The sequence below is a fragment of the Phacochoerus africanus genome, chromosome 16 (assembly GCF_016906955.1).
Source record: "Phacochoerus africanus isolate WHEZ1 chromosome 16, ROS_Pafr_v1, whole genome shotgun sequence".
NCBI classification, from domain to species: domain Eukaryota; kingdom Metazoa; phylum Chordata; class Mammalia; order Artiodactyla; family Suidae; genus Phacochoerus; species Phacochoerus africanus.
The window spans coordinates 5,238,166-5,266,051 of record NC_062559.1 but is presented as its reverse complement, the minus strand read 5'-3'; the positions used below and the strand labels follow the sequence as shown (position 1 = coordinate 5,266,051).

The 27,886-nt window shown below is 44.7% G+C and overlaps 1 protein-coding gene across 6 annotated transcripts in view; it reads right to left on the bottom strand.

The window, feature by feature from the left end:
* KMT2C (lysine methyltransferase 2C) overlaps positions 1-27,886 on the bottom strand; it is a 286,669-nt gene that overhangs the window by 22,180 nt on the left and 236,603 nt on the right. For all 6 annotated transcript variants that reach the window (XM_047762929.1, XM_047762935.1, XM_047762930.1 and 3 more), the window contains 10 exons: positions 25,925-25,998; positions 24,649-24,831; positions 22,255-24,138; positions 21,228-21,517; positions 17,806-19,631; positions 15,996-16,107; positions 12,513-12,591; positions 10,735-10,798; positions 8,675-8,907; positions 3,495-5,198 (listed from right to left, as the gene is read on the bottom strand). In XM_047762929.1, coding sequence (XP_047618885.1) covers positions 3,495-5,198; positions 8,675-8,907; positions 10,735-10,798; positions 12,513-12,591; positions 15,996-16,107; positions 17,806-19,631; positions 21,228-21,517; positions 22,255-24,138; positions 24,649-24,831; positions 25,925-25,998 — 6,449 coding nt within the window. The remainder of the gene's footprint in view (positions 1-3,494; positions 5,199-8,674; positions 8,908-10,734; positions 10,799-12,512; positions 12,592-15,995; positions 16,108-17,805; positions 19,632-21,227; positions 21,518-22,254; positions 24,139-24,648; positions 24,832-25,924; positions 25,999-27,886) is intronic.

Genomic DNA, 27,886 nt, shown 5'->3' with positions numbered 1-27,886 from the left:
TGAGCTGTGGTGTAGGTTGCAGACACAGCTCAGATCTGGTGTTGCTGTGGCTCTGGCGTAGGCCAGCAGCTGCAGTTACAATTTGACCCCTAGCCTGGGAACTTCCACATGCTGCTGGTGTGGCCCTAAAAAGCAAAAAAAAAAAAAAAAAAAAAAAAAAAAAGAGAGAGAGAGAGAGAAAGAAAATCTAAAAACCATCTCAGCTCATACAAAAAACAGAGGAGGTGGAAGTAGGCACGAGGTGCTCTTCCCAGGGTGAGATCAATGGTTCTCAAAAAGTGGTCCCCGGAGCAGCAGAATGAGGACCAAGCCCAGTTAGAAACAAATGCACATTCCCTGGTCCCACCCCAGCCTAATGAGCCGGCCTCCAGGAGGGAGGCCCAGCGCTTTTTGAACTCGCCCGCTAGGTGATTCTGATACATTCAGGAGAACCCTGGCCTAGAGCTAGCCTCTCCCGTCCAGACGCAAGGGAAACAGCTCGGATCTTTGTGAAAAAATACATTCTGATGGGTCTGTGCCAGGGCACAAGATTCTGCTTCTTAGAAAAAGCCCAGGTAAGGCTGGTGCTGCCGATCCCCAAGACGGTACCGTGAGTCGCCCAGGGCGAGGCTGGCTTGGACGAGAAGGAAACGGCAACCGCTTGTGGGGTCAGGCGCTGTAAGGGCGCCATCCGCCACCCCTCACAACCGCCCTCGAAAGCAGGCATCGCTACAGTTCACCTGATACGTAACAGTTCCAGAACACAGATTAAAAATCACCCAAACCATCATCTACGCCTGCATGTCATTTTGTGAAAAACCTCATTTTGGTCACGGCTTTCGAAACCTGACGTGGTTTGCTCCCCCTGACGTGAAACACTCGCACTCGGTGTCCATTTTAACGGCTGCAGACCCCTGCGTGTCTCTGAGGTACACCTGCAGACAGAGACGGCCACCGGGAGACCGAGTGTCGCTCTGGCCCGCGGACGCGGCGCTGCGGCGACGGAGGCCCTTCCGTTCTCTCGCCTTTCTCCCTCCGTCAAGACGAGGCTCCTCGTGAGCTGCGTGCCTGCTCACATCCGAGCGCGCAGCCCTCCCGCTGGCCTCCTAGGTGGCACTGAAGGTGCCGGGTGGGCGCCACCTTTCCTGAGGGCCGCAAACCAGGGGTGCTCTAAACGCTCTCATCCCCGCGGCCACCCAGCGAGGGGCGCGCTCCCGGCCCCGTCTGGCGGAGGGGGACCCGAGGCGGAGGAAGCCTTCACCACCTGCGAAGCCCTCACCGCTGCGCCCTGACGGGGCTGCGTCTGGGCGGGAGCGCTCCGCTCCTCACCCCCACGCACCTGGGAGAAAACAGGGGTCCCCGGCACGGAGGCAACACGGGCCCGTCCAACTCTTGCCACAACAATTTCACCCGACGTGAGACGAGGAAGCCAGCGGCGTTCAGCGTTTATACAACGGGGCTAACGAGACCCTGCCCGCCACGCCGTTAAGCGGTACCCACGGGCAGGTGCTCAGCACAGCGCTGGCCCCTGGGAGGCGGTGGAGAAGCATCATCCGTCACATCCTTCCGGGGGGAAATGAGAACATGACGCCGTCCAAACATGTAATCCATGCACGGCTGACCGCATTCCTTTTTCTAACGTAACAAGTGATATAAATATTTTCCATGTATAATGACCAGTATGAGGATTTAACGTCCATCTACTAATGACCAACCCTGTGCTAAGTACTGTGTTGGGTACAGAGGACACCATGCAGCCCGCGGCCTTCAAGGCACCACCTGTGTTAAGTGCTGCCACAGACACTGTTACCTGAGCACAAAGGCACCGACACTGACTGCAGACTGGCTGAGCTGAGAAGGGTCCTGGGGAAGATGATTCCAGAGCGGAATTTAGAAAGAGAAAGATACGGGCCAGGTGTGCAAACGGAAGGGAGAGCGGCACAGGCAGAAACAGCAGCACGTGGCCGAACACGGGAGGGTGAGATGAGAAGGGCATTCGGGGACTCATGTGGCTCAGGAGCCCCAGGGCACAGGATGCAAAGGACAGACTGGCTAGAGACTGGGCCTATCTGCCAATGACAACTACGACCGAAAAAGTGTCACCCCAAAATTCACAAAAATTACACGAATTAGCACTCAACCTCTACTGAATCAGACAGACAAATAAGAGAAAGCAAAAAGTAAGCCACCAATTGCAAAATCAAAGACTTCATTAATAATCTGAAAACTGCAAACTTAAGGAGTGCCCATTACGGCTCAGCACTAATACATCCGACTCGTACCCACGAGAATGCATGTTCGATCCCTGGCCTCGCTTCATGGATTAAGGATCCAGTGTTGCGTGAGCTGTGGTGTAGGCCGGCAGCTGTGGCTCTGATTTGACCCCTAGCCTGGGAACTTCCATGTGCTCCGGGCACGGCCCTAAAAAGACAAAAACAAAAAAACAAAAAACCTGCAAATTTAGACGGCAAAACATTCCACTCCTTCCTTCAGTTAAAAAATGAAAATTTAACAAAAACCTAATCTGAGAAGCGTTGTCGAGGCAGTTTTATGAATACACTAGCAATGGCACTGCAGCTTCTGAAAGATAAGTGGACCCATGTCTACAACCTAGAGAACCCCAGTCTGGGAAAGAGCTCAGGGCAGTGCATTCAAATGCAGGGGATGGAGTCTTGTAAAGGTGTATTTATACAGAAGTTCTCCATAAAATGAAAAACAAAAGCAAGTCCAATGTTTTATAGCTTAAAAAGGGCAAAATATTGGAGTTCCCGCCGTGGCACAGCAGAAATGATCCAACCAGGAACCATGAAGTTGCGAGTTCGATCCCTGGCCTCGCTCAGTGGGTTAAGGAGCCAGTGTTGCCATGAGCTGTGGTGTAGGTCACAGACGTGGTTTGGATCTGGCATTGCAACAGGTGTGGTGTGGCCAGCAGCTGTAGCTCCGATTTGACCCCTAGCCTGGGAACCTCCATATGCCACAGGTGCGGCCCTAAAAAGCATAAAAAAAAAAGAAAAAAAAAGGGCTAAATATTGATTCATGGAAAACTACAGAGATAAAAGAGACTACATCTGCATGTAAGTCTGCGTTTGTGTAACATGAAGCATTAATACACTGCAACAGAATGAATTCCCAATATGAGGTAATCCTGAGTGTCCCCAGGGGTATTCACTGGGGTGCTTGTGACTTTCTGTATTTTGAAGAGTTGAATGGAAACTGCATGCTAGTTGCAATAAAGACACATAGATGTTTACTTCTTTGCTTTAGTTGGATCAACTCGATGTGGTAATAACTAGCTGATAGGAACGTGTTGCTTATGAAATGCATTAATCTACAAATCTTTGATTTTTGAAAAACACAGTGAACAAATTACGCCTTGATGTAGTTTATGGATATAAGTTATGGATATAAGCTCAACTAGTACTGAAATGAACACAGTGGTTGGCACAAATCTGCTGTAACCATAATGTCAAGCAAGAGGGGAAAAGGAGGCTGCAGTTTTGCTGAGCCACACTTACCACTTCGGCTGGGTTCTGCCTCTCAGTTAGTTTGTTATCCTTCGCACAGTCATCTTCTGAGCAAAATCCACCTTCGGGCTTCTGATTTAGAAGGGAAGATGCCTTTTTATTTTTCAGCAGGTGCTTCAGAAGCTCATTGCCCGAATCGCCTTTGGCAGCGGGGGTCCCTGCAGGTCGGGGTGGGCTCTGCCCCGTGGGGGCGGCTCCGGCTGCAGCCTTCTCCTGGGCCTGACCCCCAGGGCGCTCCTCCGCCTCAGCTCCGTCTTGGCCGGGGCTTGGCTCCCGCTCCGCCGTCTCCAGTTTAATCTCTTTGATGGAAGCAGGGGTTTCGATGGGGAGCTTATCCACCTCTGGACTTGCATAGGTCTGCTGTGAGAAGTCACTGCCGGGCAGCTTGTTCTCTGGCTCCGCACACAGCGGGCCTGCTGCCGTGTCAGGAGTCGACGGGCCGCCTGGTTCCGCCGGCTCGGGGTCTGCTTGCTGAGGAAGCTCGCTGGGCGTGTTCACCGTGGGCGTGGAGGTAGTTTCGGAGACGCTCGGCGTCGGCGGGGCAGTTATATCCGAATGGGGGGTGGAGGGAGCCTTGGCAGACTCCGCATCATCGTCCTTCTTCTTCTTCCTCGTTCTTTTCTTCTTCCCCTTCTCCTCTGGGATGATATCGGAGTACAGCTGAATGAGGGACTGGGCGGATCCTGGGTAACTCTGTCCATGAGTCACGGCAGGCTCTTGGCCACACGGAAGGCTGTTAGAAGCCACTGGAGGTGCTGGGGGTAAAGCAGGTGTAAAAGGAGGCCTCGCGGGGGACGGCTGGAAGCTGGCCCCGGGAAGACCACCGTGGACCTGCTTCACAGCATGGAAGTTCGGGCTGCCACCGGGAACTGACGGAGAATCGGGAACAAAGGAGGGAGGTCCTATCTGCTTTCGCTCGTTGGTTTGCATGAAATTTTGGGTGGGAGGTGAGTTAACAGATCCCTGCTGTATATTCTGCTGCTGTAAAACCTGCCCCATTGGCTGTTGGTGCTGCGGAGACTGCTGGAGGGGCCTTGGAGGTTGCATAAAATCACAAGGCAGGTCAGAACCGTAGAATGGGATCTGGGACACAGGAGTCCTACCACTGAGCTCAGGGCCCATCATGCTGTGCTGCTCCATTTCCATCCTCTGCTGCAAAGCTCTCTGTCTGTCTACTTCCTGCATGAGCTGGATGCGCTGTCTTTCCTGCTGTTCCCGTAAACGTTCCTTGCGTTCTCGTTCTTGAAAACTTTCACTGAAGGGGTTGTTGTCATCAAATTCCACCCGTGGTGGGGGTCCACTCTGTGGATTTGCATTTGACACGGTCCCTGGGGCTGGTGTGCAAGCTTTTATTGGTAACTGGGCAACTGGAGGCGGAATCCTAGGAGGATTGAGGGGGAGGTGAGAAGGAGCATTGGCAGGCTGCCATCCAGGTAAACTGGGCATTCTGGCAGGGCTGGTGTGGCCAGAAATAGCTGCTGTGTGCTGTTGGTGCTGCAGCTGTGGTGGCACCAAGGGAAAGCTGGGCTGGCTCATGGAAGGGGGGGGCGCGCCTGGAACTAGGGGCGGCTGGGGTGGGACGCCTGGCATGACGGTGGGTGGGGCCATTGCTCGCTGCTGCTGCTGCTGCTGCTGCTGCTGCTTGATCCGATACTCCTCAATCAGCTCGGCATGCTCCTTCTGCTGCTTACGAATCTGGAACAAGCAAATGGGAGCTCACTCACTCACGTGTACTACAGGATCAAACCAGAGCACTGGCTGATAAGCATGGTGAAGGTTAGACAGGAGGCAGGTGGATCTCGCAGACGCAGAAACACTTGACTTAGGCAATGGCAAAGACCTCGCTCTCACACACACACACAGAAAAAACACATATAGACCGATCACCTAAAACTGTCAATCTTTTCAGTAACAGGATGTTTATAAAGTCATCTGTAAAACTTCTTTACACATGAAATACCAAAAGCAAATTTGAGAACCTTTTTTTGAAAAAAGTCCTAGGAACATCTTACTCTGAAAGCCATAAATTATTTAAAGTACATACAAAAACAAGATCAATCAATAAATAAAGGCTACGCAGGAATCAGCTGTGATGCCTTAGAAGTTACATTAATACATGAGGTTAGACTAACTGCGAGATTTAACCCAAACTTGAACCTTTTAAACATGTTACGATTTTATTTCCTAAGTATACAAAATTGTTTAACAATTTAAAGTGAATCACTAGCACATGTACCACACCCTCCGTTTCCAGGTTAAAACCCCTTGAATTTAATGGGTGACATGAGCAAATTTCTAAAATACACAAAAGCCGTTGAATTTAATGGGTGACATGCCGAAATTTCTAAAATACATAAAAGCTCTAAGGTAATACCTTGAATAGTTCCTAACAGGCTCCTCCTATAATGAGTGCCTTGTGTCAGTTAATTCAGCCCAGGAGCCTGCGCACCCCAAGGTGCAAGTGCTATGGACCTATCTCAATAAAGACACGACCTGCGACCTGAGGACAGACAACCTCACTCAGGGAGCTGGGAGAAGGGATACAAGACATGGACCTATCCTCCAAAATCACTCAGTTTTTGTACACGGCAGTATACTGAGCCTAGTTCTAATAGTTTTTCAACTTGTTTTCAACAGATTCCCAGGAAGACTAGCATTCTCTATAATGGTTTTGGCTTGTTTTCCAGTAGCTGGGTAACTCCTGCCCATCTTTTTTTCCTGACTGGTTTACTAGCTAGAACTGAGGAATCACCACTGCATTAGTGAAGGGGTATGAATACACATAAAGTGTTCAGAACGCTATCTGGAATACAGAAGGTCTATGCCTTTCTCATGACAATTTTAAAACTGTTTAAGAAGTGTTATCATCAAGGAGTTCCTGCTGTGGCACAGTGGGTTATGAATCCGACTGCGGCGGCTCAGGCTGCTGCAGAGGTGTGGGTTCAGGCCCTGGCCTGGTGCAGTGGGTTAAGGATCTGGCACTGCTGTAGCAGCCAGTTGTGGTGCAGGTTGCAGCTGTGGCTTGCTTTCAATCCCTGGCCAGGGAATTGTCATATGCTGTGGTTGCGACCACTCTAAAAAAAAAAAAAAAAAAAAAAAGCGTTACCCTTAATTGCTTGTCGTAATGAGATGATACTGGATTGCTGGCAACTATACCGTAACAGATGATGTGCCCCATTTTCCAAGTATAGTATTAGGCTTCTAAATAGGATCTGATCCATGGATATGAAAAAACAAGGCCCTCATCATAAAAAAGTTATAGAAATATACCAAAAGGAAATAAAAGGGCTAAAAATAATTTATAAAGAAATCCTTAAAAGCATACTTACTTGCAATAAACATAGCCCCAGAGAGTAAATTTAAAGAGAAAAGAAACCTCTCATTCCGGAATAGTCCTAGTTTTAAGCAACAGGAATTCTACTGTAATCACCTTATTGCTGGTACATCACTGTAGTAACTGTAGCTTGGAGATGAAATGCCCGAGTCCAAATCCCTAATCTAATGAGCAGCTACAAGCCAACACGTTACCTGTCTCTACAAGGACGCAGCAGACTCCTTGTGCAAAATGGTGACAACACTAACTTGTAGAGAAGGTTACAGAGGAGGTTAAAGCAAGACAGGGCGTGAGACTGTGTGCCCCCCACAGAAAGCACTCTCATTTTCATGGAGTCAATCTACTCTGAGTGCTTCCCTTTCCACTATTAACACAGGGATTCAAATTTGATTGACAATCAAAAGCAGAATTGACCTTTCCTGGTATACAATTTCATGACTTTATTTATTTATTCATTTGTCTTTTCTAGGGCCACACCCGTGGCATATGGAGGTTCCTAGGCTAGGGGTTGAATCGGAGCTGTAGCCGCTGGCCTTCGCCAGAGCCACAGCAACGCGGGATCCGAGCCGAGTCTGCAACCTACACCATAGCTAATGGCAACGCTGGATCCTTAACCCACTGAGCGAGGTCAGGGATCTAACCTGCAAACTCATGGTTCCTAGTCCGATTAACCACTGCGCCATGACTTTAACATGTAGAGACCAGTGTGGCCACCACCACAGTCAAGATACAGAAAATTCTAAACTCTCTCATGCTACCCTTTTACAGTCAAGAGTCAAATGCTCCTCCTCATCCCTGAGCCACGCAACCACTCAGCAACCATCCACCTTCATAATTTTGTCATTTCAAAAATGTTCTATAAACCAGTATATAACTTTTTGGGACTGGCTTCTTTTACTCAGTATCATGCTCTCGAGATCCATCCTAGTTGCAATATCAAACATTCATTCCTTTTCATTGCTGTATAGTACTCCATTCACTGCATGGATATACCATACTTTGTCCAATCATGTGCCCCTGAAGAACTGTCAGGGTGTTTACAGCTTTTGGTGACTATGTTAGAGCTGCTATAAATATCTCTGTACAGGTTTTCATATGAAGTTTTTAATTCATTTGAGTAAATACCCAGGAATGGCCACTTAACACGTTCTGAACACTCATTATTTTATTTTCAATAAAATTTTTAAATTTTACTTCTTTTCAAGTATAACTGTTATTTCAGTATGAGCATTTTGAGAAACATCTAGTTACTAACAGAAGACAACAGCAAAATGGTCCATTTTTCAAGAATGAGTCCTTGACATACGATATACCAATGTATTTTAAAACCAAAATATTGGGAAGAAATACTAATAAAAACCCACCGTGAAAAAGAACCACCAGAATGGTTCAAATGCTCCACCTGAAATTCCATTAGAAACCAGGGAACCAAAGGACACGGCAAAGCAAGCTCCAAGCAGGACACTAAGGAACCCCCGCCGCCCATGAGCTGTCCTCAGGAGGCTGAAGACTCTGCAGAGCGATTCCTCAGCACAGGGAAACACCCGAATTTCCCAGCTTACTAGCTATACCAGGGCTTCAGACCAGAGTATGAAAATAGTACCTCTAAGTCAGGATTATGAGAATTAATTTCATCATCGTCAGGGCTGTGTGACCATTACTCTGGGGCAAGGACTGGAGCTGTTATTTCTTCAGTTAATAAGAGATCTCAGAGCTGTCGCTTCTGCTAATGCACTTCTGCAAGCCATTTAAGACCCATCGGAAATTTCTAATTAACGACAGGCCAAAACATCCTACTCATCCACAACTGTTTCCACCTTCCAAGCCCATTCATTACCTGCTCCAACTGTTTCTGAACCATGCTCTGCTGTTCAGTGACGTGCTTGAGTTGTTCTGCATCCTCTTCTGGAAACTCACGCCCGGCTTTCTTGGCAGTGCGCTGTTTAGCTGAAAGGGCCTTCTTAGATTTTCTGTGTGCACCAATTTGTTCTTCAAGGTATTTCTGCTGCATCTGAAGAAGCTGCTGGGTCTCCTGAAGCCATTCTTCATACTGCTCACGCTGTGAATCATCTGAGGAAAAAATTCCAATTCACTGGTGTTAATTTTCTAAGAACTCTAAGATAAAAGTTACATAAACCCATTTTGTAAGGAAACAATTTCATCATGACCTTATAATAAATGTGAAAACATAGTACTAAATATCAGACCATAATGTAACTATAAAGTAGGAGATTTTAGAAAAATAGTTAAGAAAATCAAAGAATGCATGTTCTCAGAACACGTTAATGTCATACTTATATAAAAATACTATAAACCCAATCTTTGAAAGGCAGATGGCTTATCTAATGGAATACTTTTATCTACTAAACAAATTCTCTAACCCGCATGTCAAACTATATACTAAACTATATCTGAATCTGTATTTGAGTAATTCGACTTTACAGATTTTGAAGAGACAAAGACAGACATAGCCTATTAAGGTCCAGAGCATGGATCGGGTGTCATTTGCCATGCTGATTTTCCTAAGTTTATAAGGTTTTGCCTGTTTCTAAATAGTAAAAATCTCTCCTAAACTAAGAGAGGGGGACTCTGGAATCTATCAGATAGGACCAATATGAAGTCTGTTTTACAAAGGAAATCCGTAAGTTCAAAACATTGATAATTTTTATGAATTCTCTGACTCATACTTCTATAAATAAGCAAAGGCAGGAAATAACTGACGAGGTAAAATCTTTTCCACTTGTATGACTGTCACCAATATCTCCCCAAATGGTTATCTCTTCATCTTGTACCAATATTCCTTCTTATTCTTTAAGGGCACTTTACTTCACTGATGCCAAGGTATTTTTTGTTTAAAAAAAAAAAAAGTCATCTTATGGTTGTGAAATTCAGAATATACTTTTTTGACTCACTTTTAAGACAAAGAAATGAATAAATACAACTCCGAGAAGGACATTAGCTGAAAAATTACATCAATGATAACAGAATATTGTCATACAATAAGAATCCAACCAAAGCCAATGGGCACAATAAAGCCAGAAAAAGCCAGTTGGTTATAGCAGTTTACTTGGTTTTAATGCGAATATATATTCAAATTACAATAATTAATGCAGGGGTAATTTCAAAAGGTCAGACTCTGGGTTTGTTCTTAACCCAGAAGTTCCAGTACATGTACGAACTTGAAATCTAGTCTACTCAATTTGAAGGGCATTTTTCAAGAACAGGCTTTTTCACAAGATTTCAGAAGTTCTGCTTCTGGTAGAATGAGACCTACCGCAAGGAAAGCCTTTCTGGTTTCTGGAACCAGGAGAGCAGAGGTGAGCAAAATGAAAAATAATGGTGAAAAAAAAGTTAGCTAAACAGTCTGAAGATTTCAGAAAGGTTCAGTTTGGGGAGAACGTTAAATGCTATCCTGAACCACCTTGGGACCCCTGAAGGTAACTAGAAAGGATTCACTGGCCTCCTGCATCCTTGACGCCACACCATGCTGCTAACCCGACGGAGCGATAAGCACATGCCCTTTGTTGTTGCCATTCAGTGTCCTTGTCACTTAGGCAGACAGTCGTTAAAAAAGAAGTGGTTTAACTCCACAGATTGTAAAGTGCCCAATCTAACTACAAAAACAGCAGCAACATTGAAGAGAATGGGGAAGTCGATTGTTCTGTATTAAGATATTTATCTCTAATCATAATTATTCATGCACAGAAAGAAAAAAAAAGCAATAAAATACATGCCTTGAGAAAAAGACGCCTAATAGGGCAGTGATGTTTAATAAAAGATGAGGGCACTCTGACTTACAATAACAACCTACACTAACTCCAAGACTGCAGAAGAACACAAATATAGTGCAAACAAGCAATCCCCAGAGAACATGTAACTGATTAGATTTATACTTACTGACAAAGCCTGGACCAAAATTTGGAGGATTAGGCCTAGAAATCTGATGTGTTATACTGCCATCCTAAAATAAGTAAAATTTACAAATAGGTTTATTCCACATTTCAGTTAAAGGGGGAAAAACTTTTAAAAATGAAAAAAAGAACTGGAAGGGAAAAAAATAATTTCTTATGACACATTTTTAAAGCTTTCCTTTCTATAAAAACTACGATAAACTTTGTGGTGACCACCTCACTTCTGAAAATTTAAAACTATCTCTGAACTGTTTTATTTTCTAGATTTCAGTTGAGAAACAACTGTGTTTGAAGTAAGGGCTTATTCATCAGAAATAGTACAGCAAATCAAATAGCATAATACCTGGCTAAAGACCCACATAAAACCCCACTTTTCAATAAAAAGCTACCTGCTTTCTTCTGCAACTGAGACATCAACACGGGTTCCAGATCTACTAAATTCCACTCCGCAACATGGAGTTATTTATAAACAAGCAGTAAGGTCTCTAACACACGCAAATAATAAAACAAACATACACTAATTTGAAGTGTTACTCTTACTTTCTCATGGACTATCTTATTTCCCTGGCAACAATCTGATAAATTAACTTTGACAGAGCACTTACTGAGCAGTCACAGATTGTTAGACATGAGTGGTACCCAAGGTAACAACCCCCAGCGATGCGACACCCAGACTGTCCTACACGTAAACCACAGAATCTGGGCAGGTCGGCTGGCAGAGGTCCGAAGCTTCTCCAAAGTTACAAAATAAACTCAGAGTGGAACTCAGATGATTACTATTACTACTTTTTTTTAGGGCTGCCGCTGTGGCATACGGAGGTTCCCAGGCTAGGGGTCGAATTGGAGCTGTAAGCTGCCGGCCTACACCACAGCCACAGCAGTGCCAGATCCTCAACCCACTGAGCGAGGTCAGGGATCGAACCTGCATCACCATGCATCCTAGTCAGATTTGTTTCCGCTGAACTACGATGGGAACTCCTCAGATTATTTTTTAACTCAGCTATGAAGCCTATGCATTTTCAACTGTATCAGGTGGTGGCTCTCTCTCTCTTTTTTTTTAATGAAAAGAATATAATTATCAGCGTAATGGACAGCTGGCAGGGCAAAAAAGAAAATAGACAAATAGGCCAAAAAGACACATATTAGGTAGTCTTTTCTTTTTTCTTCCAGGTAGATATTTGGGGGGAAAAAACAACCAGCAACAAACAAAAAAAGACACTGAAGAAAACAAGACGAAATAAGCAGCTCTACTTTCTCAGACACTGTTTGACACTAAATATTTAAATGTTTATACTTAAAGCTAATTATCTTGAATGTTATGTACTTAAAAACGAACACATTTCTAGGAATAAATAGCAGAACACAACTATCTGTATCTAAATAAAATGATTATATAGTTCTTTTCTACAATTGGTCACAGTTTTACATTTAAATGCTATGGATGAATTCTAAAATGTAGGGCATGTCTTTGTGGAGTTAAAGCAAAAGCAAACCTCAAAATCCTAAGCATTTGGTTTCCCTCCCAGTGATCTTCTGCCCTGAAATACATAGGTCTTTTTTCAGAAACTGTCAATTTTTCAACCTTTTTGTCTGTCCCTTCAAAAAATAATAAATAAAATGTCTTTATTAACTCTGCTGAGCTGATAAGATCTTCTGGCAGGGTGCTAGGACTTCGACTGCTTTCTAGAAGTGGCCTCACGAAAAAGGACAGTGAGACACACAGGAAACACGCATTCCAGAGTGACGAGTTACAAGCGGCAATACCTGCGTCACTGTCTGGGGCAGGACATTCTGCCCTTCACCAGGGTGTGCGCCAGGCACCGGCGGGCCCATGAAGGGGAACCTGTGAAAAGAAGCACTAAGCATCAGATGATCAGCTCGTGGAACTCACACGACTATTATTATTAGGTTTTAATGCAGCGTAGGTGATGGACAAGGGTGTGTGCACTTCTGCTGCACAACAAAGGGATTCAGTTACACAGGTACACACACCCACTCTTTTTCAGACGGGAACGAACACTGGTTTTAAGTGCTGAACAACTTTCTCTCCGAGGGAAGAGGGAATAACGGCAACGCCTTCTTCATTAAAATCATTTCCCAAAGCGCTGTTTGTCGTGTACCCGCCTGTACTACATACGCAACCCTGTGAGGCACGGGCTCTGACTGCTCTCGTCCTCCTCATGATGAAAGACGACTCAGAGAGATTTAAGTAATTTTCTCGCCATGAGGCTGCAGCAGAGGCTCTGCTCGGCATGTGCCTCACTGTCCCTCAAAATTAACTCAGGTCCTTTAGATCAAAGGTGATCATGAAGACGTCGCTTTACAACATAAATGCTAAGAAAATTATTGGCTCCCGTCTTTATTTTGAAAAATTGGCAGCTTAGATTTTTGTTTTCCAAAACAAAAGATGTACTTCAAATAAGAACTTTCACATGTTTCTGTGCATTTCTGTATCTGAAGTTAAAGCAAATCAAAAACTGGGCACTAAGAAAAAGTCTACATGGTTCAAAATATCAGGCAAGATATTACTTATTCTAAATTTTAACAGTCACAGAAATAGTACTGCTTTGATGAAAACACTGCCTCTTGAGGGACCAAATGCTTCAACATAAGATATTGTTTTCCAAGCCACCTATCAAATATTGTACAAATTAATATCTAAGTGTTATTAGAATTTAAAACTATGCTTTTTAATTTTCTCACTCGGGCTTTTGATTCACCTGCTGCCCCCTGTCCCCACCATAGCGCTGGTGTGGAACAACTTTTTTTTTTATTTTATTTTATTATTATTATTATTTTTTGTCTTTTTGCTATTTCTTTGGGCCGCTCCTGGGGCATATGGAGGTTCCCAGGCCAGGGGTCGAATCGGAGCTGAAGCCGCCGGCTTACATTACACCAGAGCCACAGCAACGCGGGATCCGAGCCGCGTCTGGAACCTACACCACAGCTCACGGCAACGCCGGATCGTTAACCCACTGAGCAAGGGCAGGGACCGAACCCACAACCTCATGGTTCCTCGTCGGATTCGTTAACCACTGCGCCATGACAGGAACTCCTGGAACAACTCTTCATCCAAACCTCACTGAGTACCACCCTCGGTCGATCTACCACATCACTTCAGAAAAGGCATCACCTCTACTTCCAAGGGCTCGGCAGAACAGCCAACAGTACGGCAGCTACATGACCGGTCAATGAGTGTATCTAACTGGGGCAGATGTGATGCTGAAAAAGCAGGGGTTCTGATTCGGAGGTTCGTATTCTAAAGAAAGTGCTGGATGAAGTTTGGCATTTCCTTCTGTTTTGACTTCAGGCAGCAAAAACTACAGCAGGACTAGCAGTACCATGACTTTGTCACCAAGAGAGTTCACATCGTTTTCTTTTCTTTTTTTTTTTGTCTTTTTGCTATTTCTTGGGCCGCTCCCGCAGCATATGGAGGTTCCCAGGCTTGGGGTTGAATCGGAGCTGCAGCCACCGGCCTACGCCAGAGCCACAGCAATGCGGGATCCGAGCCGCGCCTGCAACCTACACCACAGCTCACGGCAACGCCGGATCGTCAACCCACTGAGCAAGGGCAGGGACCGAACCCGCAACCTCATGGTTCCCAGTCGGATTCGTTAACCACTGCGCCACGACGGGAACTCCAGAGTTCACATCATTTTCACAGCAAGTGGTTGCACATACCTGGCAGGTCATTTAGGCTCATCATTACTTTGTAATAATGGTAGTTATTAGACCTACTGCTCAATTTAATAATACAATAAAGAGGCATATATGTCTACTGTAACTTTCACATTTAGATAACTCTATTTCATACATAATTGTTTCCTCTGTAATCCTATGTTTTTGGTTTTGCATTAAAATATTCTGCAAAGGAATTCAAGGGCTTCACTGGAATGTCAAAAAAGTTTATGACATAAAAAACTTCTGAATCCTTGTGACATATAAATAGTGTTGACAGAGGCTGTGCAATAACGAAAATCATGAGAAACCCCTCTCTCCTTTGCGCTCTCAACGGTGCTTCCCGGCCGTTCCCAGAGCGTCTCAACGAAGCCCCTGGAAGGACTCCCGGTTTACTTGAGGGATCGTGTTCATCTTCAGTTCATGTAGATTTTATATTCAACTCCGCAATTATCCACATTCAACAAGACAATCAGGCTAACTGGAGGCTCTATGCCTATTCCACTGCCTGAGGTCCTCAAACAGCAACATGCACGGCACCCACTCCAACCACAGGCACACGAGCACCCCCTCCAGATGTTCTGATTCAGTCCATCTCCTGCGGAGCAAATGAACCTGCATCTTTAAAAAAGACTACCACATAATTCTGATGATGGTCCATTATCAAAACTTAAGAAACACTGCCTGTGGTTATTAATACCCCTTAAGGGGCATGAATACTCTAATTTCAGAAATTCAGAGTCAAACTACTTGCACAGTCTTCTTTAATGTACAATTTTCCATTTTCTGCTAAGAGTAAAAAGGTTTATAAATTTTCCAAATGCCAACTTTCAAAAGTTCTCTGATGGAATAAAAAAATATTCACAGACTTAACTACGCTACCTTCTATTCTCAGCACAGAGCTGTTTAATTTCATTTTCCTGCTTAACCTCCCTCTTCACCTTCAGGGTGAAGGACCTCCGTCCCAAGCAGCTGTGAATTAGCTTCAACTATTCTAAAGTTTTAAACAAACATACACTTAAATACTTTGGATTTCCTGCTTAATCAAGTCATCCTTTCAAAGCACTCTATACTGTTTTTATTATGTTTGCCCTGAAACCAATGAAGATTTAGTCTTTACATTTGCACAGCAGTTTCCATTTGATCATATTCAGCTGACATCACAATCAATTTAAGTAAGTATTCATTGTTCATTCCTAGACTCCAAGTTTTGAGGTACAAAATGCTCTCTAGTAACTAGCAATAATTTCACGCACTTCTTTTTTTTTTTTTTTTGGTCTTTTTAGGGCCGCACCTGTGGCATATTTAGGTTCCCAGCCTAGGGGTCATATTGGAGCCACAGCTGCTGGCCTACACCACAGCCACAGCCACGCCAGATCCAAGCCACATCTGCAACCTATACTGCAGCTTACGGCAACGCTGGATCCTTTAACCCACAGAGTGAGGCCAGGAACTGAACCCGCATCTTCATGGATACTAGCTGGGTTCTTAACCTGCTGTGCCACAACAGGAACTCCAGTTTCACACACTTCTTGACGCACAGGAAGAAGGAGAGACGTCTTCACCTACCTGTTCATAACCATCGGCGGCATGCCCATATTGTTTTGTGCCATTACTTTATTTATGCCTTTAAGAGCCACCATTTTGGCTTTCATTATAGGATCTGTAATTGCATCAAAATCTAAAGAAGAAATACATTTTAAAGTTACTTATTTCATAGCAGTTGGTTCAAACGACACTAAGAGGTAACAGAACTATCCCAAACATGTAACTTACACTCCCTATGCATGACTACAACAACAACTACTACTATTGCTGCTGCTTCTGCTGCTGCTGCCACTCCTGCCATTACCACTACTTTCACGGCTGCAGCTGTGGCATATGGAGGTTTCAGGGCTGGGGTCAAATCAGAGCAGCAGCTAGGACCTACACCACAGCCATGACAACGGCAACACTGGATCTGAGCTGCGTCTGTGACCTACTGCCACAGCTGCGGCAACGCCAGATCCTTAACCCACTGAGTGAGGACAGGGATTGAACCTGAATCTTCAGCGACAACACTGAGTCCTTAGCCCACTGAGCACAATGGGAACTCCTTGTTCCTTATTACGTAATAATCGCTAACTGTCGGTCTCTCTATTCCAGGTAAGGAATTATGAAATGACAAGAATCGTATCCTGAATTTCATCCTAAGTGATCCATGAATACCTTAGTTTTGCAAGAATCAAAACAAGGTGCTTGTCAAACATAAGGGAGATTACAGCACTAATCTGAAGCAATGCAATTCCTTTTACCCCAACTTTCACAATATTAAGTAGAACTGCTTATTTAAGTAATATTATATCATGAATGAGAATCTGCAGTTATTTCTGCAACACGAAGGAGTTCCACTAAATTAGTTAGCACTCTTTAAGAGAAAAATGTATGAATTTCTTACAATAAGGATAGGCTACTGAGAAAAAAACCTCTCTGCATAAATAAAAAGGAAATGAGACCAATATGATGGAATTGGTAATGTATGTAGGACAGATGGTCATTTTTTTTTTTTTGGTCTTTTTGCCTTCTCCAGGGCCACACCATGGCATGTGGAGGTTCCCAAGCTAGGGGTCTAATTGGAGACGCAGCTGCCAAGCCTACACCACAGCCACAGCAATGTGGGATCTGAGCCGCATCTACGATTGACACCACAGCTCATGGCAAAGCCGGATCCTTAACCCACTGAGCAAGGCCAGGGATCGAACCCGCAACCTCATGGTTCCTCATCGGATTCGTTAACCACTGCGCCACGACGGGAACCCCCAGAAGGTCAATTTTATTGTTTAGAAGAAATCATTCCTTAGACACGTGTTCTTTAACTGCTGATTCTTTCTCGTAAAGAGAAAGAATCAGGTATTTCTATTGTAGTTCTGTTTTGTGGGATTGTCCCCAAGCTACTGGAAAAAAGTTGTAGAGCTTTGTGTGACCAAAAAAATTGCCAAGCATTCACTGTACATAATAAGGTAAGAAGAAGATTACTTCTAACACAATTTCTTTAAATTCATCTTTCAATGACTCTGAAAATACCTGGTAATAAAGAAGGGAAAAAACTAAAAAAGATGTGTTTCTATTAAATACTATAAAAATATATTTTATGATAAACAATATCATAAAAACAATATCATAAAAAATTGAGAAGGTCTGAAACTCAGACTTTTCAATCTCTTGATTTACCTGGGAGGAATCCCAAAAAACTTAATTACTTTCATTTCAAAACTGAAGGAGTAACAGAAATAGGGCCCTCGGTGCTCTAGTCCACAGGGAATTTTCACACTGAAATCTTGTAAGCATGCTGCTTTCCACCCAACGCACACAGTATTTTGAAACACAAAGGAATTCCTACCGATGTTGGGGAAGAATGGTTCCGACCGCTGACGAATCATGGCTTGCATCTGTCTCTGCTGCTGCTGTTCCTGCCGCTCCTGGTCCAAAAGATCCTGCAGAAGGAGAGGCTGCTCCTCCAGGAGGAGGGGCCTCTCTCTATTCTGCTGGGCTAACGTCTGAGGAATCATTAGCTGCTGGGGTCCCGACATGCCGCCGGTACCAGACTGACTTGTCAGAGGGACAGTCTGATTTGTAGGTTTTCCTGTTCCAAAAGCGTGGTTTACTGGTGACTGGCCCTGGAGGAATCCCGGGTTTACCTGCATACCCGGAGGGAAAGTATGGTTTAATCTAGGGACCGCCGTCACACTGGAATTCATGGTGTTATCCAGACCATGACCAGGTGGTGTCATGAGGGGAGGAGGCAAACTTGACACATGACTGGGTGGTGAGGCCGGCAGAGTTGGAGGTGGAGACCCCGACGGCCTCGTGTCTGAGTTATCAGATTTCTCATTAGCGAGTAAACTTGAGAGAACTGGAGTCGATCCCGTTATCCCGCAAGGGTTTATCACATCTTCGGCAGGCAAGTGAGCAGGCCCACAACCACCACCTGTGTTGGAGCCGGTGGTTTCTCCGTCGGCTCTTTTCTCAAGGAGCTCCGTATCACAAGACTGCAAGGAAGCTTTCTCCCCATCATTTGTGGCTGTGTGAGCAGAGGCCCCGGGGCAGGGGGCGTCCACGTGGTCTCTACACGCTTCACTTTTCTCACTTTCACAGTTGGATTCCCCTTTAGAATTTGGAGACAGTACTTCTGTTTTTATCTCACTGGTGACCATGGATTTTTTCCAAGGAGAAGGCTTATCGGAAGGAACCACAGTTTTGTCTTCCTGCTCCTTTTTGGGGGGTTCAAGAGATACACACTGACTATCTAACTTATCATCGATTGGAACACTGAGGTCGAGCTCCTCGTTAAACATGCTTTTCTTATCTCCTAAGTCCAGTTCCGGATCTGTATATGCAATGATGTCAAATTCTCCAGACTTTAAGAGGTCGTCCAGGTTAGGATCGTTAGTTTCCAAATTACCTAAGGTATCTAACTCATCGCCCTTGCCATCCTCTGTATCTAGATTTAAATTTTCAAGGTCTTCATCATCCAAGTCTTTGACTTCAACCCCCTCGAGGTCTTTCACATCCAGTTCTTTAACTGAGGGGTCATCAGGGTCCAGCTTTTCCTCGAGCCCGTCGGAAGACTGGGCGCTTATCTGCAAATCATCAGGCGCTGCTTCAGCTGGTGCAGACGCTGACAGAGGGGCCTCCGGAAATTCACCTCCCAAGGGATGACTCAGAGACCTCATGAGCACAGAAGACGGGTGGACGGGATGGCTTTGCTCTTGCGGAGCTGGCGGCACTTGTTCCAAACTGGGATGCACAGGCAGCTGATGAGGGAGAGCCTGGGAAGGCCGTCTCACTGGGTCTGTGTGTCTTGGGCCTGGGAAGTCTGGTCGGGGAACGAAGCTCCCATGTCTTGGATGGGAAGGTGCCTCTATCATGTTGCCTGGAGAGGCGGTGAAGGGCATCCGTGGCCTTCCATCGGGGGCCCTGTGCCTCAACTCGATAAATGCTTGGCCCAGTATGTTATGCTGCTGAACTGGCAGGCTCTGCGGTGGAAAATGCTGAGGAAGTCCAACTGGGTTATTCATTTGTGAGTTATTTAGAGGCCTAGTCATATCTACAGACATTGACCTTCTCAGCTGTGGAGGAACTCCAGATCCTTGTATTTGTTGAGGAGGCATAAGGAAGCGTTCCTGACTTGACAAGGGACCATGACTTCCTCCTGGAAATCCAAATCTAAAAGAAGACGAAAAAAGCATATAGTTAATAGTAAGTATTATGCTGAATTTAGAGTTAGTTTGATAAAAAGCAAACATCTGAGATGAAACTCAAATACAAAACTAAGGTTGCCAGATAGAATGACTTAGCAAAACCAAAATTATCACCATTAGAAAGCCCTTATAAAGCATCTACATGCAAATAAATCTTTGCTAAGTACCCTATAATAAATGCCATACCCAAGCAATAAAGACGTGTGATCTAACAGATAATGTAGACAAAGAAAAGGAAAGCCAACAAGCAGATGGAGTCAACTGTTTGGAAATCAGCAGGATACTGCTGGAGTTGCATTAGAGTCCATTTCTTCTTTCTCTATTTAGGGAGACTGATATGGGGAGGCTGACGTGGGGAGGACGCCTGAATGAAGGCAGGAGGTCTAATCACGTATGCAGAGAGACCTACAGGCCTCGGCACATGAGAAAACAAAGGCATGATGAGTGGACATAGTAAACCATTTGCTTGAAAGCAAAGAGGACGAGGGGTAATGAGATGAACAAGGACAGGCATTATCTGTAATGATTTAGTAAATGAATGAATTATACCAATACTTTTACTTATATTGTACCTCATTCTAAAAGAACCAAAGGCAATTTACAAATAAATATGAAATAAAGCAAAAGAGGCATAAAGTCGGAGTTCCCGTCGTGGCGCAGTGGTTAACGAATCCGACTAGGAACCATGAGGTTGCGGGTTCGGTCCCTGCCCTTGCTCAGTGGGTTAACGATCCGGCGTTGCCGTGAGCTGTGGTGTAGGTTCCAGACGCGGCTCGGATCCCGAGTTGCTGTGGCTCTGGCGTAGGCCGGTGGCTACAGCTCCGATTCGACCCCTGGCCTGGGAACCTCCATATGCCGTGGGAGCGGCCCAAGAAATAGCAACAACAACAACAACAAAAAAAGACAAAAGCCAAAAAAAAAAAAGAGGCATAAAGTCTAAATAAGGAGAAAGAAAAAAGAAAAATAAGGGTAAGACTATTACACGGAGGTAGATATTAGACTAAAAAATATACATGATAACACGAAAGCCTGTGTTAAGGAATCACCTCCTTACTATAACTCAGGCCCACATGTGGCTGTGATGGTTCTACCCGCTGCTTCAGGGAAAAACCACTAATTTTACCACCTCATCTTATCACGAAAAGTTCCTAAAGGAAAACATCCTTTGAATGTGGAAATTACAAACATTTACAATTTAAATGAAAATAAAAACTCCAAGGAAAGGATAATTCTCACTCATCTCATCAAGGGAGGCTCTGACTGAATGTGGCATTACATTTCAGAGAGCCGGCGAAGGATAAACTACATCCTGGCTGTAATGTCAGGCTAGTACAGTCAACCGTCATAACAAAGGCAGTCTTTAGGGTCCTTGGAGGGGAGAAAAAAAAAAAAAAATCCACATCCTCTCATGAGTGGAAAATAACGTATGTACACATGTGCGTGAATCACTCTGCTGTCATTGTAAAACACACGTCAATCTTTTTTAAAAAAATGCAATCTCCATCGTCTCCTCCCTTTTTCTATTAGACGTTTAAATCTGGCGTGAAGCTGAAGGCTTTACCTAAATCCCTGAGGCCTCATTCCCACTCCAGTAACATCAGGAGGATAGGGTCCACGGGGGTCTTTGGGGAAAACTGTGTATCTCGGTCCCAGAGGAGGAACAACAGGGGACCTGATGCTCCCGGGATAGGGGGGCGGAGGCCTAGTGAAAGCGGGCCCGATGCTCTCCGGCTGCCAGTGCTGCAGGGGGGCCGGGGGAGGCACTGCTCCTGGATCCTGGGAGGCCTTCTCCTGTCGACCTGCCATCTTCTTCTGCTGCTGGTGGAGGATGATTTCACGTAACTTCTGTCGCTGAACGGAAAGAAACAAAAATCACTGGGATTTCTGAGAACTAATAGTTTTTTAAGTCTCAATGCTTCCCATATTTGACTGTGGTAATAGTTAAAATATCTTAGTATTTCAACATTTGAGAGAATACTAGTTAACACCTAACTATTCGATAGCTTACAAAAAAAATAAATGAGTTGGGTCCTTTTTCTTGCCGCACAACTGTCACAAACCTGAAGCTTTCCTATCTAAGAACTCCCCTACAAACGCATCAAGACTGAAATCAGATAAAGAAAGGCCTTTATCAATGACACGGAGTTCCTGCCATTGGTTCAGAGGAAACAAATCTGACTATCATCTATGAAGATGCAGGTTCAATCCCTGGCCTCACTCAGTAGGTCAGGGATCTGGCATTGCCATGAGCTGTGGTGCAGGTCGCAGACATGGCTTGGATCTGGTGTTGCTGAGGCTGTGGTGTAGGTTGTCAGCTGTAGCTCTGATTTGACCCCTAGCCCGGGACCTTCCATATGCTCCAAGTGTGGTCCTGAAAAGCAAAAAAAAAAAAACCCAAAAAACAAACAAAAAGAAAGGCCAATTCACTGGTGTTAATTTTACCAATTTCATCTTTCTTCTCTAAAGTATGACAAATTCTACAGAAAAGATAAACTTTAGCATCTGTATATAAATTATTCAATTTGATAAAATGGACAGCTTTCTCAAATAATATATTTAGAACATCTGAGAACATACAACCTGTTTACCTGTCTCAATTTCTCGGTATCAGCTTGAGACATATTTACAGTATTCTGTGTATCGGTGACTCCCGAGGTCGGTGCAGGTCCAGGGAGTTGGGAGACAGCAGGGAACTGGTGGCCTTGAGAATTCACTGGAGAGTTGGAAGGTGCACCCAAGGTCCCCTCTGATCCAGGCCGCGGCTGGTCAGCAACATCGTGAGCGACCTGACTCGGTCCCAGAGAATCAGACTGAGATCTTGGAGTCATGGGTGGCTGCTCATAGGGATCACGGGGAGCAGATGGGGAAACACGGCTGAACGTGTCTGAAAGCCCAGGTCCGGGTGGCCTAGCTGCTTGGGAACACGCGTCAGGGGGCCGTACCAAGGGGCCAGGTAAAGCTTGTCCTCGATTCTGTGCTGCCTGCAGGAAAGGGTCCTGATTTGGCATGAGGACTGGTCTTGTCACTGAAGACCTAGTAAAACCCTCTGAAACCCTTGGCCTTGGTGTTGCTGGTGGTTGAGAGTAAGGAACAGAAATTCCAGGTCTTGGTGTTCCAGGAGGATGAGCATATGGATCCGAATGCCTCTGATTCGCTGCAGGTGGAACCAACAAGTCGGCCTGTGCAGGCGGTCTTGGGGTTGGTGGCTGCTGACTATACGGGTCAATCGTGGTGGGCCGGGGAGTTCCAGGAGGTTGAGAGTAAGGGTCTGGGTTGGAGCGAGATGTTCCTGAGGGCTGGGAGTAAGAATCAACAACAGGACGTGGAGTTCCTGGAGGTTGGGAGTATGGATCCTGAGATGCGAGCCTTGATATGGTTCCAGGCTGGGGGAAAGCCCTTGAAGGATGGGTGAAAGATTCATTCATTGCCGGATGTGGGGTTAGGGGAGGCTGGCTATACGGATCACCTGACTGGTTGTGAGAAAAGTTATCTACAGGTCGTGGCGTCAAAGCAGGCCTCTCATAAGGGTCCATAGGCAATCGCCTTGGTGCCTGTGACACTGATCCATAAGGATCCTGGGAGGATGGCGGGGGCTGCATGGGCGTTTTAAAAGGTCCAGAACCACTATCAAGAGGTGCAGGTGTCAACAAGGGTCGCCCATAGGGGTCAGGTATCCTTTGTCTTTGAAATGCATCTGCCCTGGGAGATGGTTTAGTGAAGTGGTCATTGGCTCCAGCTGCAAGAGGGCCTTTTGCAGTTTGCTCAGAAACTATAGGAGACCGGGGTAGGCCCAAGGGTTTGGGAAACGGATCTGCCATCACAGGCCGAGGCGTGTCTGGAGGCTTTGCATAGGGGTCACTGCTTGCTGCGGAGGAAGAGCACACATCTCTGACTGGGGATGGCCGACTCGCCGGCGTCTCGCTCATGGGCCGAGACACTGATGATAAAGGTGCAGAGGTTTCCACCAACGCGGAATTTCTTCTGGAAAAGCCATGGCCCCCAGGAGGTGGTCTTGGGGTACCAACCATTTTCGCATAAGGGTCCACTGGAGATGGTGGCCGGGGGTTAGAAGATCCAGGTGAGAACACCTGCGGGGAAGGTGGCTGAGAAGCCTGGGACTGGGACAGGCTCTCTGGGATGGAAACCCGGGATGGCGCGGGGGGAGGAGGGGGGGCTTGCGGCTTTACAAACACATCATCTGATGATGCAGAGGCAGGGGTGCTGGGCGGCTGCTTTGTAAACAGGTCTTTATGGAACGACTGTGCAGGAGATATACTTCCATTGCCAGGCTGGGGGGTCAAGGGGCTCTGTATCCCACTGCTCGGTGTGTCCGAGCCAGACTGACCCAGGAGAGGCTGAGGGCCAAACTGCTGCTGCTGCTGTTGCTGCTGCTGCTGCTGCTCATTCTTCACCTGCTCCAGTTTCTGAGTGGCTTCAATTTTGGCCTGCTGCTTACTCTTCTGACGCATTTGCTGTGGAAACAGGAAAGAAACAGGTTAATATGGTCAGGAAAGAATATAGCTGCTGGGGGTAGCAGAAAATGTATTTGTTTGATATCATCCGCTTCCAGTTGCTCTCATATTAGACTGTAAATTCCTGAAGAGGAGAGACTATTACTCAGCAGAGTGTACCTGATGTCTAGGGCAGGATACTGTTCATAGTATTGATTAGAAATTTCCCCAAATCAACTTATATATTTTACTGAAAAAGGAAAGTCTACTTTGAGTCAAAGTTTATATTCTAACAAGAACTATATCTGAAACAATGACATAAATAGTTCTTTTTGTAAATAGTCAAGGTCCAATTTTAACGAGCAAACCCTTGGAAGTTCTGTTGTGATGCAGCAGGCTAAGGATCTGGCGTTGCTGCAGCGGTGGCACAGGCTGCCACTGTGGTGCGGGTTCCATGCCTGGCCTAGGAACTTCCGCAAGCTGCAGGTGCACCCCCGCCAGAGCAAACTCTTAGAAAAACAACATACATACCTGTCTGAATTTCCATTCCTGTTCATGTTCTGATTCTCTTTGCTTTAGTGGGTCTTTGAAAAGATCTGAATCAATACGCGAGCTGGGATCGATGCTGTCTTGCTGCTGCTGCCTCTTCATGGAATCATTTGACATCTGTACTTTATTAATTCGTAAAGCAGCTCTGTTATCTCTGGCTTTTTGCTTTGAAAAAAAAAGGAAAAGAAAATTACCTCCCAGTATAGACTAACATATTTTAAAAAATGAAAATTAAATAGAACTCTGCTTAACTTTATCAAATAAAAGCAAAAAGAAGTCAGGTTAAACAGCTGAAAATAGCGGAAAGCTTATCCTTGAGAGCCCAGCAGCCTCCCCACCGTCTCCCCTTTCTGAGGAGTGCTTCATGAGGATGGGTTTCCAGCTATCTATCTGATCCAGGCTAGAGAACTTTGGTGTCATTTTCTTAACAAACCCTTCAAAAATGGAAAAATTAAAATCTCTCTCAAATGAGAGAGAAGGAAAATATCAAATCAATCCTACAAATCTAAAATCCAAAATTTGAAGCCTAACATTAAAGAAAATCACTGAGAAACATGAAAAATATCCTGCCATTACCTTTGCCAGTCAAGGTAAAATGAAACAAACCATCAACGCGTTTCCCTCACCCCCTGCCGTAATTTTTGCTTTATCCAGCAGTCATTATTACTGACAATACGTGTGCTGAAGATCCAAGCAGAAAACAACTGTTTTTTCACAATAATGTAGATTTAATACGCTTTAAAATGAAAGCAAGCAGGTGGATCTAGCTGACAATCTTAATTTGGATATTTGGGAGAAAACAATTCACCATCTGACTTGTCAATCTTATAAAATACCCTCGTAATTCCCGGCAAAGTTCATGTTTCAAAATTTCTACAAGGTGTCTAAGATATGTGAAGTTTAAGATAAAGATTTACAACTAAACCTAATACAGAAAGAGCTTATGGTGGAACAAACTGAGGCAACTTAATGAAGCTTCAAAATTTAGTCCTCTTTCCCAGAGCTACAACAATTTTAAAGTGGAATGTATTGACCAGGCTGCTAATAAGCGACTTTAATCTTCAATATACTGGTTATAAAAATGTTCCCTCATCAGGTAGGGAATCACTACAAAACAAAACTACTTCGTAGCTGTACAAGTATTCACAAGTTTTTGCAAAGAGAAATCCTTCTTTTAACTTAAGACAGTAAAAGTAAGGTTCAGGTATTGCATTGAAAGACATGATATACGGGAAGTTTTTGTTTTTGTTTGTAATACCACGTATGGTGCTCTTTCCTGCGAGCTTGCTTTTCTCCACAACTTGGCGATCTGCTTCACTCGCGTAGTCCAGTCTGCAACAGAAGAATGGAGCATGTGTATTTATAGAGCAACGACAATGACGTGACTTAAGAAGGCGGATGAGCCGCTGTTATTTAAACTTATTCTGCCCTCATTTTTCTAAATGAACGGTCCTGTATTCAGTTCTTCACAGAGTATCAAGTCCTAGCACACAGAAGGCCAAACCAGTATTTTCTTCCTCCCTCCCTTCCTTCTTTGGCATGCCTAAGTTCCAGGCCAGGGATCAAACCTGTGCCACAGCAACCACCGGAGGCGCAGCAGTAACAATGCTGGATCCTTAACCCACTGAGCCGCAACAGAACTCCAATAAATATTTTCTGAATGAAGTGCTGCCTCACTAACAATCTCACATGCAGAGCTAGCAAGTTTTTAAGAAGTCTAAGCAGCCCAGAAAGAGTTAAGCCAAATGTAGTAATCTCCCTCAACTATGTAAGATGCTACCAGAACCATAGCTAAAAGTTTTGGAAAACACCTGTAACTCGAGAGAAATCTATTTGATCAAAAGGAAGTAAATACTCATTATTAAATGTAAGCATCTCATCACCATTTGTGCATGACAAAGACAAAGAAAAGTAATGATTTCAAGCCATTTCTATGAAGTTCAGTGTCGGGACAGTGTATAAAATGAAGTATGGGTGAGATCAATAATTAGGAATAAATGCAGACATGATTCTGTCCATATTAAAAGAAAAAAAGAAATCAATCTTCAAAAAAAGCCAGTGAAAATGGAAATCAGTTGACAGATCAGGAGCCCTAACATAGTATTTCATGAGGTTTTAGAATCATACAGGTAAACTTATTAAGGAAAATTACTTAAAACACAAAACAAACAAACAAAAAAACCACAGGAGTTTCCATCGTGGCTCAGTGGTTAATGAACCCCACTAGGACCCATGAGGATGCAGGTTCAATCTCTCTCAATGGGTTAAGGATCCAGCGTTGCCATGAGCTGTGGTCACAGACGTGGCTCGGATTCCCCCGTTGCTGTGGCTGTGGTGTAGGCTGGCAGCTGTAGCTCTGATTCAACCCCTAGCCTGAGAACCTCCATATGCTGTGGGCACAGCCCTAAAAAGACAATAGACAAAAAACAAAACCCAACCAAACAACTACAGCTCCATTCAAAAGACAATTTACACTGATACTAAGTGACTTAATAGAATCAAATATGCTCATCTCTAAATAGAAGATAAAAGTGCAAAGGAAACCCAAAAGAAAACAAAAAGACAACTTACAGAATGGGAGAAAACAGTTTCAAATGATGCAACCGACAAGGGCTTAATCTCTAGAATATATAAACAACTTATACAACCCAACAGCAAAAAAACCAATCAATCCATGGAAAAATGGGCAAAAGACCTGAATAGACATTTCTCCAAAGAAGATATACAGATGGCCAACAAACACATGAAAAAATGCTCAACATCCCTGATTATAAGAGAAATGGAAATCAAAACTACCATGAGATATCACCTCACACCAGTCAGAATGGCCATCATTAATAAATCCACAAAGAACAAGTGCTGGAGGGGCTGTGGAGAAAAGGGAACCCTCCTGCATTGTTGGTGGGAATGTAAACTGGTACAGCCACTAGGGAGAACAGTTTGGAGATACCTTAGAAATCTATACACAGAACTTCCATATGACCCCGCAATCCCACTCTTGGGCATCTATCCGGACAAAACTCTACTTAAAAGAGACACGTGCACCCGCATGTTCATTGCAGCACTATTCACAATAGCCAAGACATGGAAACAACCCAAATGTCCATCGACAGATGATTGGATTCGGAAGATGGGGTATATATACACAATGGAATACTACTCAGCCATAAAAAAGAATGACATAATGCCATTTGCAGCAACATGGATGGAACTAGAGACT